The following is a 13434-nucleotide window of genomic DNA, read 5'->3' on the forward strand; positions in this document are numbered from 1 at the left end:
TGTCTTTCGCTCTACATTTTTTATTGTGCTTTGAGTCAGTTATGTACAGGTAAAGAGTCAAAAGGAGTTCACAGAAGCCTCCCTGCAAAAAAGCTTATGAGAAAGCTTCCATAACAGTTGCACCAATATCAGTTCTGGCCTAAAGAAACTACAGCTCATTTGAAAATATCAGCATCTATCTCCCTTCACACACTGAGATTCCTGGGGTTTATAAGCAAGGTATGTAATTGTTTTTTTTTTTCCATTGGACTGCTCAGTTGGGTGATTTTTTATTACTTTACCTGCTAAGCTTAAAGGCTGCAAAAAAATCAGCTAAAAAACTCAAAAGCATTACAAGCCCCATTATCCTTCTCATGCCATTAGTATCTGTACTTAAAGTCACGTACAGAAGAACTGTTGGAAAGTAACCACATCCAACTGACTTGAACCAAACCAGAATCACAGGCCTGGACAACTTTAATTTAAGAACCTTTTATTTCCATCTTTGACTCATTAGTCCTGAGAAGAATATTCACAGCTACAGCTACTGTCTTTTCAACCCTGCCAGTACAATGATTTACACAGTAGCACCTAAGGAGCAGCTCACTGTGTTACAGATAGATTAAAAAATCCCAAAGAGGAAATGGACAGAGTGTGACGTGATTTAGACACAATTCATGCTTCCTCTACAACCTGAGAGAAACCAGTGGAGAACTACACCCTTAAAGAGAAGTCCTAAGAACAACAGAAATAGTTGCCATAAGACTTTTACTCCTTCCTGCAGCCTATCACAGGACAACAGGCTTCCACACCTTTAACTAACCTGGCTACTTACTGTGGTGCAGGCTAGTCCATGCTTTGTCTTGGAGGGAAGAGAGAAAGCACAGCCTACCTTAAGAAAAACAAACAACCCATCCAATGATTTTTACCAGAATTTGAATTAATACAAGGAGGTGTTAAACTGCAGCTGTACCAATGTGTGTTGAAACAGTGTCAGATGGAAAACTCAAGTGGGCATTATCCATAGGCCCACTTGCCCTGTTCCTAGAACTGCTGTTTGGAGCCTAAATTAATTGTTAAGGAATATACAAGATTAGCAGCTACATTTCAAAGCTCTTTTTTCTCATTGCCTCCAATCTAGGAGTCATGCTTCATCAGAGATGCAGGTATGCTTTTTGCTTTGAAAAACCTGTTCTCTGCAATTAAATAGGGTCTTAAAAATCCATTCAGGGAGTCACTCTTGGGATGGATTTTTCTTTGAAGTCAGATTCCTAAATCTGCAGTTCAGAACCAGAATTATTGATAAATCCTGACTGCTTCCTTCTTTAAGCCAAAAATTCTGTTCTCTGTAATAAAGGCCATTAAGCAAAGCAGTATTTGACAGAAACACTACAAATGAGAATGCCCAAAAAGTAAGTACATGTATGTGATACAGAAAACTAAAGGCACATACATGGGGTGGAGGTGAAACTACTATAGAAAGCATTTTGCTATTTGCCCTCATGTTTCTCTCCTTATGTGCGTGAGCATTAAAAATTTTGTTGTAGGTTTTTGGCACAAAATATATATTAAATTAGCAAGTTTAGAAATTCTTGCAGTTTTCAGTAAGGAAGAACAAATACAAGGAAAGAGTCCAAAGTCCACCCTGTAACAATGAAAGTCTCTTCATTCCTGCTGTTCCTACTGGTTTGTTAATGTGCTTCTGCTCAGCCCAAATGTTTCTCCTTTAAGACTGGTCTTTATGTCCACTCTTCCCGCTGCTGGTTGGGATTTTTTCAAAGCTGCAGGAACCTAGGCAAGAAACAAAATAGCCTGGTTATGTGAGAAGCTGCTCCACATGTGGCAGAAGGAAGTAAGGCTCCACAGATGCTTGAACCCTGACTTTGCTCCCCTTATTTTCAGAACAGCGTCTTAGGCTTCTCCCTCCCTAATACCTCCCAGTATCTTTCTCCAAGTCAGTCAGTATGTGCTGGACTTAGTTTTGAAGGACACTTCAGGATATTCTAGTAAATTGTAGCCATAGCAACAATCCACAACTACTGCCAGCTGATTCTTAGTAGCAAAAGAGGGAAGAAGGGGAATTTATCTGAGCCTCCCTTTGTCATTTGTAGCAACTTAACTTTTGACTTTACTGATACATCAGCTATAAATTTTACAGTGCAGAGATGAGGCAGACAACACAATTCCACAAGTTCTGGGGAGAGCAGTCTATAGGGAAAATGGCCCATACATGCTAATCTGAGCATGGTCTCTTTGGAAATCTTCCTACAGCTCTGTACCCTCAATGACAAAGATAAATGGTGCATATGTAAGAAACTACTACAAACTTCAGACTGAGAGTCAGGCATCACAACCATGGCATCATTCTCCAGAGTGTTGTTACAGCTAGTACTCATCCTCATCATATACATCATCATGTAAATATACATCATCATGTATATTTAGCTCTCCTTATTCTTTTACAAGTCAGGGACTATGGATCCAGTGTTAGTATGTGGGTAGAAGGATAAGAACTGCTTCTACCGTTAGTCCCAGGTCTCCTTGGGCTTCCAGGTGAAAGCAAATACAACACTTCTCATGGAATAGCTTGCAGCTTCACTTCTGCCCAGTGCTGGGGCTCCCCATCTCCTCCAGTCCAGCTATGGAGCACCTTCTCTGTCATGGACCAGACCCTGAGCTGAATTTTGCCATGCTTTGTGGCCTATCCATCTAAGCCATCTTATTTTCTGCCTTAGGAATGAAGTGTAGAAGCAGAGTGTAGGCAGGAGCCCCAGGCAGCCACACGTACGTGAGGAGGTAGCGGAGGATCCAGGTGCCGCCCAAGGAAGGAAAGTAAGCGCCGCCAGATCAGACCACTTCCCAGAAACATAATCCCTGTCACCAACCAAAATATCCTGGGGTCCTATCAAGAGAACACTCCCATTAGTCATCCAATTATCTCTCAGAAAAGGGATTACCCAAAGATACTCCCCACCAGCATTTTCCTCTTTTATAAGAGGAAGCAGTAAACTCTTCACCATCAACAGCCAAACACTTCCTTGGAAAAAGGGCTGTTTCACAGGAAAGCATTTTATTTAGGATCACTGTACTGTATTCTGTTACTGTTCCATGCAGTTTTCCTTCCTTCATTGGGAAGTTTGAAAATTCAATCCTTATATTTAACTGATTTGAAAAGGAAGAAGTATTTGCTTTGTTTGTTTGTTTGTTTTAGAGGTGGTATGTGCAGTTTTAAAGTTGTACCCCCCAAGCTGGAACCCCTTCCTCCCCAGTTTAGGTATAAACAATTACTGACAGTACAGTACTTCCTCTGATGTGCTGGAAATGCCCTGGCTGCTTGACAGATACCCTTGTGTCTGGAAGACAAAGCTGCTCTTGTCAGAATAGATGACCATTAACAAAACTTTAATACTACTTTATAATCAACTACTTATACAACCAAAAATGTGTCTTCCCATTTCTTTTCCATGGACATGACACAGAAAAAAGGCTGCAATACAATACTGTGCAGTTTGCCATGCAGTAATTTGCTTACAAAAGAAGTGACTGTATGAACACATGAATCACTGCAGCTTTGTCTATGGAAAGAATGAAGCTGTACCAAATCTGAAATAAGCTGTAAGAGCAGGACACACATTTTATGATAAACACAGGACTTGTTCCTTACCTCTTCAAGGGATGACTCCAAGTTCATACCAAATGCAACTCCTATGAGTCCAAAGAGAGAGACAGAGAAAGTCCCCATGGTCAGCTGCAAGTTCAGTCTCATCATCACATTACGGTGGCTAAAGAAGGGAGAAACATCTGTAAGGGGAACCCAAAAATTTATTTGCTGCCTAAATTCTTGAATTCCATATAAAATGCACTAAAAACAAACAGTGAAAGAGAGGAAGTCATGCTGAAATTATGTAACTCAGTTGCAAAGATCATGAAACAACAGTACAAAGAAACTATTATTTTGACATTGCTACATTTGGACACCCCTAAAGGCAGCAGGTTCTGCTTAACCATCATCAGGCTTTCCAGTATTGCTCACTTCTCAGAGGTGTACATACAGAGTAACAGTAAATTTCTGCTGATATTTGTAACTTCTCGCCATCACCTGGCTGCAATTTCTATGTCTGTATTCACAACGGTGGCAAATTAATTTGCAAGGTAACAAAAAATTTTTGTTACCTTGCAAATTAATACATTTTACAAAAAATGGAGTTGCTAAATGCTGCAGACTACAAACTTCAGTCCTTTTGGGTGAATTTCATATTCAAGTCTTCCACAAAAAGATTTTTGTGGTTTCCTGATACAGCATCCAAAAAGTGTTTCTACAGGTAACTCCTCAGTGTAGAGGAGAAAGAATGTTAAACACTGACCTCAGAGGGACATGTTCGTGCAAATGCAAACTACAACTCTTTTTCAGTAAGAAATCTGACTAAAAGAGAAAAATGTAGCATACAGAGAGAAAGAGTAGTTAGATTACTAGTTAGTAATCTTTTCTGAACAGAATTTTAATATGCTTCTCAATTTGCAGGTATTTCCTGTATTGGACAGCTCCCCTGAAAGGTCTAGGAGAAGCTGGGTTTTGCTGCTAGAGAAGACTGATGCCTAGCTACAGAGTTACACACTAATTACACTCAGTAATTAGGCTATCTTCTTGCTTTGTTTTATCCAGTTAATGACTAGAAAAGTGCAATACAGCTGCTCAGACTACAAGTCCATTCAACCCTAAGACAGAATTCTCCAACTTTCCTTGTAGTAAAATTTGAGAAAGTCTAGGCCAAGAACGTCTAAATTCCAAATTTTGGTAATCTAACAGATGGTAGCTAACCTGTCCAGGTTGATAAAGATGATGCTTTCTGAGTCGTCAATCAGTACTCTGAGTTCACGAGCTTCATTTAAAAGATCTTCTGCTTGTCTGTAATAATTCTCCAACAGCAGCTCCATTTCCTCTGCATGGTCAATCCCAGATGTACTCTCCTCACTGTGAGCAACAATTTATATTTTCCTGGTTATAAGTACATATATGTATATACATTCCTATTGTATAGAAGTGTATTACTGGTCTGTTAAGGCACATAAGAATTGTGGGGAACAAGAATGCTGTTAGACACTACACCACAAAATCCAACCTTCTGGTGAGGAACTTCCATCAGTTCCAACAGCATAAAATAAAATAAATACTTTTTATATTTATCAGCACCTCAGCAGAGGCAGTCGGTTATTTTAAATAGTGAAGTTAACATTTGATGTACTGAAAGTATGCACACCACCAAAAATTTTAATTTTTTGGATATTAAAAAGTTAAAGAGTTATAAAAATTTTATATATTACTAAATTTATATATTATTAAATATATATATATATTACTCAAGTTATTATAAACTTGAGTATATTAATTTTTTGGTGCCCTCAAGTGGTGAGAGCTGGTAACAGTGCAGTCAAAAACTCTCCAACAATAAAACAACACAAAGCCAATACACAATTACACAGTGATGGAGATGGTTTAGGTTATATTAAAATGGTTTAGTAGTAAAGCATTTGAGCTGTCCACAGTAATTGCTGCAAAGCATTCTTCAATCCTGAAGCAGCCGAGGAGTGACTATTGTAATGAAAGATGCTCCTCTCTTAAGTGAATTTTGAAAGACTTTCATCTAACTTCAGAGTGCATCTAACTTCCTCTGAAATACATGTTTCTGGCATTGTGTAGATGAAACTGAGACATCTGAGGTCCACAAGAGCTTGGAAACTAAGCAGCAAAGCCAGGAAGATTGTTCATATTTTTTTGTTTTGTGCTATGATCTCATTTCTCTAGAGAGACTGAAGTTTTTAATGAATCTCCTCCTGGCACTACTGACTGCTAAAGGAACATCTCTGAAATGGTTTTCCATGAAAATCAGTGCTATGTCTTACAAATCAACTAATGTAAGCTCCCTGAGGACCTTTAACAGAGCACTTAGTTTTTCTCTTTCTGCAGCAGAAACTGAGTTAGCCAACCTGATTTGAAAGCCCTCCAAACCTTGAGGTTTTCACCGCATGGAGATGAGAGGAGCTGCAGACTTGAAAGTTTTAGAGCACTACCTGCAGTATTACAGATTCAGCTCAAGGTCATTCTTGATGAGCATCTTTACATTTACATCAGCTCCTCTGGGGATATACAAAATAAAGACAGCCACAAAGACATAAAAATAACTGCCACTGGATGTGCTTTCATTAACTAGTCTCCATCTGTCTCATGATTCTTCCACATTCTGGCAATTCTTCCCACAAAGTAAATTAGTCTGCCTCATCTCTCTGAGCTAATTTCACCATTCTGCTGCAGATCTCTGATGGCACCTACTGCCTAACTGGGCTCCTCCACATCCTTTCAGGATGAACTCAAATTTAAGTTCACCAAATACCACCTATCAGTTGTATCAATCCTGGATCCAAAAAGAGCTGTTCACACATGGCCAATGTGCCTCCAAATGTGTTGTCATGGCTTGTGTTTGCTGGTGTGCCTTGTGCATCCTGCAGCACAGCTCTTCACACAACCCCCTACTACCTCTCCTACCCTTGTGCACTGGTGTCTGAAAGAAGGGATGCCTGTGTGTTTCTCTTGACAATCCCAAGGTGCCATTGGGATCTTTCCTAGATCCCCTACACACTGTCTAAGATGAGGCAGCAAAGGCTCTGCCAGCAGACTGTATTGAATCTAAAGGAAGGCTGTGAGCAAAACCAGAAAAAGACCAGCTGCTGACTCAGGAGCAGCTAGAATTTAGAGCTACTTGTGATACTGTTCCAGAAGATGCCTTAGAAATGCAAACCATGTCCCACTTCTGGAACAGAGTTTCCAGAACTGCACATTTAGATTAAGCTCTGCAGGGCAAGACTTCAAACCCACACACCATGTGAACAGGATTACAACATACAGGCACTGCAGTCAGGCAAAAGTATCATTCAGCAACTTCACAAAGTACCCTGGAAGGTAACTTCGGTTGTCTGCTTATATATAAAACACATCTCTATGCCTGAGATTTAAATACAATTCAGCCCAAAACATATGTGGGAATTGTATATATTATCTTTCTGTTTTTTAGTTTTTATTAAAGTGACCAGTGCTGCTGTTGCTGTGTGCTGTCCGGCACCAGAACCCAGAGTGCAATAGGATTGTTTCTGCACATACATCTCCTGGAATGCTGTCCTTCAGGTGACCAAGGTTACTCCAAGACCTCCTTCTTTCAGGTTCTGCTGGTAAGCAAAAAAGCTAGGAGCAAGGTGTTCAGAACACTTCTAGTGTGGAGTCTGACCTAATCAAAACAAGCTTTAAAACCTGCCATATTTTGGTAAAAGTGAAGAAAATGCTCCCAGCATGTGTTGATTTATATTGAAAAATAACATTTGCTTTTTCTACCATCAGGCTCCTGTCCCATCACATACTCAATGATCCAGCCTACTATGTCAAGAACTATTTGTAACTGTGTAACAATGGAGTTCCTCTCCAAAATGGCAACTACAATGGTTTCTGAAGTAGCAAGCATTAGGGTTAAAAAAAATAGAAAGACTTTTTCTTTCTGGCTTTTAGCAGTAAACATCCAGTTTAAACATCAAGTTTTTCTCAAACAAAATCCACTGTTTAAAAAAATGTATGTAGTTTCAAATTATACATACAACACTTGTGGATCAGTCCATTTAGACAGACAGAGCTCTTCTATTACTTCTTCTTCATCTAAGATCTCCAGAATCGTTTCTTTGAAGACTTTAACATCTGTTTCCAGTTCTGACAAGCTGAAAAAACAGACAAAGGGTTAAATAATACCCAGCGGCACCAGTGCCCAAAGGTAATCTCTACATGAGTTTGGCGGAGTGGCCAGGGAAGATTTCCTTGCACAATTGTAAGAGCTCCTTCAAAACATGCTCTACAAGCCACACACTTAGCTGTGGCAGTGATCTCTCTGGGACCAGTGAGGTACAGACACACACTAAAAGGCATCCAGATGTGTTTCTGGATGTATTTGTAGGCCAAAAACACAAGCACTCTCTAAGCACATAGCAAGCACATGTTTGCCCTATCATATGAGAGAGGCCAATACATGAAGGAAGCACTGTACAAGTAACCTCAAAGCACAGATGTACACAGATTTACAAAGGTTTACATTAAAGGGAAGGTTTTTAAGATTTACATTTTCACACTGTTTCATTCTCTTAGGTATTACTTTGTTTTGTCAGATGCTATTTAAGAAGAATGACACTATTTCTGACTCTTCAGAATTTCTTTCCCTTTCCCACCGTATCACAGGTAATTCATATACTGACTTTTACATTTCCAAATAAGATGTACAATCCAGCATTACGGCAATTTAGGAAATTATTATCGGATACCATTTTTCTAACACTTTAATGCATGCCATTTTCTATGGGCATCTTCTAGTGCCTTCACAGCTTATTCTTAGTTACCTCTTGCCATTTTGCAGAAGAACATGTAGTTTACTCCTATCCACGGATAAAAGCTTGGGATCCACTAGGGCTTCCAGTGTCTCAAGGATCTGAGGCTGCAAAGTGTTAAGTCTTCCCTGCAGTTTGCTGATCTAGATAACAACATGATCCTTCATAAGAATTAAAATAATTCATTTAGAATGATTTGGGCAACTGACTCCTGTCTCTCAACACAGAATTCACAGTAATAGGTATTTAATACAACCTGCTTTCCAGTGCCTGGGAAATACTTCCTATATGGATACCCCATAAACACAAAGTCAGTGCACAATACAGTATTTCATAGAAAGTGAACTGAAACCCAGTGACCAATAAGGCTAATAAAGCTAAAACACTATTGTCTATAAATGTTATATTACAATTAGCAAGCACAGATGATAGCTAGAAATCTCATCTAACTCCTGCTTAAGAGGCCAAGACCTCAGCACATTTGTGTGATTTTCATTCCAGCTACAACATGTCTCTAGAAAGGAATTCTGACTTGTTTTTTCATTTTCCAAATGATGGTGAAGCCATCATATCCAAATAGCATTTATTGGAAAGGGAAGGAAAACACACATACACACAAAATGGTAAGAACTAAGGGGTCAAAACAAAAAAGATAAAGTGAAAATGCAGAATACATTTAAAAATATATACATGTAAATATTAACACAAGACTAAAGTCATACTGCCCTTTCTGTGTAGCAAGAACTTCCCAAATATTTTTACAAAATAAGATAGCTCACCCAGTACTGCAGAATGGCTTCGATGGCTCGGAATTCAAAGGGCAGAGAATATGTAACTAGTTGACCTTCCCCAGCCAGCTGAGATGCTAGTTCATTGAGGAGCCAGTGTTCCAGATTTAAATTACGATAATCTAGTATCAGAAGAAACTCTGGTGTTATGACAGCCTTCAAGAACTGAAAAAGACAGTACATGTAAGGAGTCTGAAAAAAACCTCACTGAAGATTTCTCGTAACACTGTAGCACATTTGATAATTTGGGCTTTGATAAAACCAATCTTCAAATGTAATTTCAGGCAGGAAAATAACAAAATCTCATGCTAACTGCAAAGAGGCTCAGACACAGCACTGTGCCAGGGATTGAGAAGAGGCTCTGCACCAGCCTTTACTTCTGTGACAATGTTAGTAGTGTTTCTCCAGGGTTCAACAAGGAAAATGGTCACTAATGTATACATTTCATTGCTAGGCAGAGCTCCAAAGAAACATTTACTGCTGGACTGCATGTCACAGAAAGCTGCTGTGCAAGAAAATCACAGTGCAAGGATGAGATAGGGTTTACATTCAGCTATAGGGAAACCATTACCTCCATTCTCATGATGATCCTGTTGTTCCTGGTTGCAATGCTCATCACATGTTGAAATCTTAGATCTCGAGCTTGAAGACCCAACTCCTGGTACAATTCTGTTTTCTTCTTTTCTATCATGAAAATATTTTTAGATGAAGACATTTAGAGGACAAGCACATATGTTCCAAAATGACATCCTAGTGTGTTACCAAGTCCCACAACAAAACAACCCAGCTATTCTTAAAGGTTTTCCTCCTATTGATATCTCAATCCAAGTTATCTTCTACCACATTTAAAAGACTGTATTTTGAATGGAAAAATTCTAGATATAAGTGAAAAAGTTGGCCACAACAATTAATTTCACATCAGAAACAAATGACTCCTTTGACAAAGCACATGTAATCCTACATGGACAGAAAAGGCGGGAAGAGCAGCATGGTGGTCAGAAAAAAAAAAGGCAAAGCAAAAATTACCTTCCTGTGAGAGATGGTAATATATTATTTTCAAAATATTACTTAATGTACAAAAACTGTAACAATAGAGATGCTACGAAGGCCCAATGGAAGGCAGCAAAACAGAAGAAATGCTGCAATATCTCAAACATAAACACAGTGAAGTATCCAAAACATAATTTTTTTAACCAAGCAGATTTCAATTGGGCTTTTCTGTATTGGACAAGGAAAAAAAAACTCAAAAAACCACAAAAACTACTGAAACTACTTACCAAAATAGGTAGTATTTCCCTCTTTGTCAAACTTCATCTGGAGGAATGGAAAAATAAAATATTTTTCACAGAACGGTTATAAAACAAGAAATCAAATTCGAAAATTATTTGCACTTCCCTAGAAGCCAAATGGAAAACACATTATGAAGAGAAAGCAACTTTTATGGTCTCTATTCACAATTAAGCAAAATAATTGCATGAACTGACCACGTTTCACTGTGTTTGTAACCACTGTCATCTGCACGTCCGTGTTCCTACACAAACCTTGCTAAGGTGATTTACAGAGGATCAGACTTAGAGCAGACTATTTCTGTTGGAAGAGACCTACAATGATCAGAGTCCAGCTGCTTGACCAGTTCAGGGCTGATCAGAAGTTAAAGCCTGATATTAAGGATGCTGTCCAAATGCCTCAAATGCTGACAGGCTTGGGACCACCTCTCCAGGAAGCCTGTTCCAGAGTCTGACCACCCTCTTGGTAAAGAGTTGCTTCCTAATGTCCAGTCTAAACCACCCCTGGCAAAGCTTTAAGCTATTCCCATGCATCCCATCACTGGATCTCATGGAGAGGAGACCAGCAAGGCATCTTACATCTGGGGTTGAAGATTCAGCTATTTGCTCTGTAACACTGAAAAATTTACAAATGAAACTTAAAAAGTAAAGATTACCACAGACTGTATGGTTAGGATTTTGTGCCCACATCAACTATTGCAAAGACATACTATTTAGCTTGTAGCCTGCACCTAAATACCTCTTGTTTTAGCATCTGTCATTCATATTATTCATTTAATGCTTGTATTTCCCAGTAAAATTATTTTCTTGGAAAGATTGCCATTCTGGATTAATAATGAAGTTTATTGTTTTTCCTTATAAACAGTGTAGCTTAATCCAACCTTACTGACTTTTAAGCTGACTTTCAGTGAATTAAGCCTACCTAAGCATCCATTCCAGTACAGCTGCAGTGGAGGTTACACAGCACCTTGTTGAAAAGCAGAATGACTGATTTTTGTTATCAACAAGGAAACCACATCTTCTTTCACTGGCACTAATAATGGGATTTTTCACAATATATATATTTAAAAGAAACCCATAATGTGCAAACCAAGCAGCTTGCAAACAGCCTTCAGTCACCTTTAAAAAGACAGCATAGAGAGAGCTTGTTTTCCACCAAATTCTATGTTTGCTTAGAATTGCAGCTATCAAGACAGGACTAATAAGGTATTAGCAAGCCTTGATAAACTTAAGAAGAAACTTCTGACTGCAGCACTTCAAGAGTTGACTTGCTTTCACAACTAGAGCCAGAGAACCTCCAGCAGATGCTGGGCCTTAGAGAAGCATTTTCATCAACACTATGTACTCCAGCTGGTCCTCAAATCAGAGTAGCTCAAAGCAACAATTCAGAACTCAGGGATGTTCTCCGAGACACAAATCCACCTGTTTTTATGACGCCTTAAGATTAAAAAACAACCAAACAAACAACAGGGAAAACAGCACCATCATCTTGCACCGGCTGCCGTCGCTGCGGAAGTGCCTGCGCAGGTACTTACCACGGCAAAAACAGGAGACACGCTGGCCAGGGTGGCTTGGGAGCTCTCAGTGGGGGCATGCTGGTAAAATTTACCTGCGGGGAGAGAACACAGCTCTACTCCCAGCACACCGCCCTTGGCACTGAGCTGCGTGGTGCCCCGCTCCCAGGCTCCGGCACACACGGCAGGAAGCGCCGGGCACAACAAGGCCCCGACAATCCCGAACCCGAACCCGATCCCGACCCGCCCGGCCCGGCCCAGCCCGCCCGCAGCGCAGCTGCCCCCGCCCCCACGTCCCGGGGCCCGACACGGCGCTCACCGGCCCAGCGCAGCCCGCGGGCGCCCAGCGGCACCGCCACCACGGCCGCGGGCCGGTCCCAGGCGCGGCCCGGCGGCAGCCCTGGGGCGGCCCTCGGGCGGGAGCCGCCGCCCGCCGCGCCCGCCCAGCCGCGGGCCGCGCAGCAGCAGCAGCCGCCGCCACCGCCCAGGGCGCGGGGGAGCAGCGCGGCCCCGCGCAGCATCGACCCCGCTCGGCCCCTCGGCTCGGCCCCTCGGCCCGGCACCGCTCCCGGCACGCAGCCGCGGCGAGGGAGGAGCCCGGGCCGGACGGGGAGGAGGAGCCCGGCGCGGTGACGGGAGCCCCGGCGCGGCCTGCGAGGAGCGCGGTCACAGCGGGATCGGCCGGGGGCCTCGGTGGCTGTGGGGTGGTGGGTCCTGCCGACCCGCTTCTGTATTTCTGAACGCTCTGAGATAACCCAGTGGCGCCCTGGAAGTTCGTAGCCATTGTTGTGAAAAATGCGTATTTTATGATTGGCTTTTCGCAAATATTAAAATGAATATTATATGTGTTGTGTTAGAAAGTAATGCTGTATTAATTCTCTTAAGTAGTGTGCTAAATATAGTTTTAAGTTATAACACAATGTTAAAATAGAAACTATGCTATGTAAGATGTTTTTTTCAAGAAAGGATTCGCACTGAGATAGCAGTCATAGGTCGTCTAAATCTTTCAGAGAAAGAGAATTTATTGCTCCATTATCAGGAGAAACGAACTTCTTCCCGCCTTGCTTGTGCAGGACGGTGCCGTTAGGATTAAGAGGAAGAAGTTGACGATGACCAGACAGAATCCTGTATTTGAATGGAATTTATGCATCATGTATGAGATGTATGAATATGGAACAGGCTATTGCTTTTAAGGGTTAATCCTCTGTTAACGGGTGTCCTTTTTTGGGCTTATGCTGCCCAGAAAAAGGTACCTGGACGTCCGTAATTTTCTGTTGTCTCATATTGTCCTAATTCAAATTGTCCAAATTATTATTACTCTAATTGTATTACTGTTTTTATAACCATTTTATTACTATTAAACTTTTAAAATTTTAAAAACAAGTGATTGGCATTTTTCACATGTATATGCACAGAGCTATGATCCTTCTCAGCACTTCACCCAGGCTGTGTTCA

General features: G+C 40.9%; 1 protein-coding gene across 1 annotated transcript; it reads right to left on the reverse strand.

Annotated features, from left to right (window-relative positions):
* Positions 1-12545, reverse strand: MRS2 (magnesium transporter MRS2). The gene is made up of 11 exons (XM_064705169.1): positions 12299-12545; positions 12001-12074; positions 10457-10493; positions 9751-9863; positions 9171-9344; positions 8404-8534; positions 7618-7734; positions 4799-4951; positions 3644-3761; positions 2768-2881; positions 1-1770 (listed from the first exon to the last, which is right to left on the reverse strand). The coding sequence occupies exons 1-11, from the start codon at positions 12498-12500 to the stop codon at positions 1660-1662; spliced, it is 1344 nt and encodes a 447-aa protein (XP_064561239.1). The 5' UTR covers positions 12501-12545; the 3' UTR covers positions 1-1659.
* Between the last annotated feature and the right edge of the window lie 889 nt (positions 12546-13434).

The sequence above is a fragment of the Zonotrichia leucophrys genome, chromosome 2 (assembly GCF_028769735.1).
Source record: "Zonotrichia leucophrys gambelii isolate GWCS_2022_RI chromosome 2, RI_Zleu_2.0, whole genome shotgun sequence".
NCBI classification, from domain to species: domain Eukaryota; kingdom Metazoa; phylum Chordata; class Aves; order Passeriformes; family Passerellidae; genus Zonotrichia; species Zonotrichia leucophrys.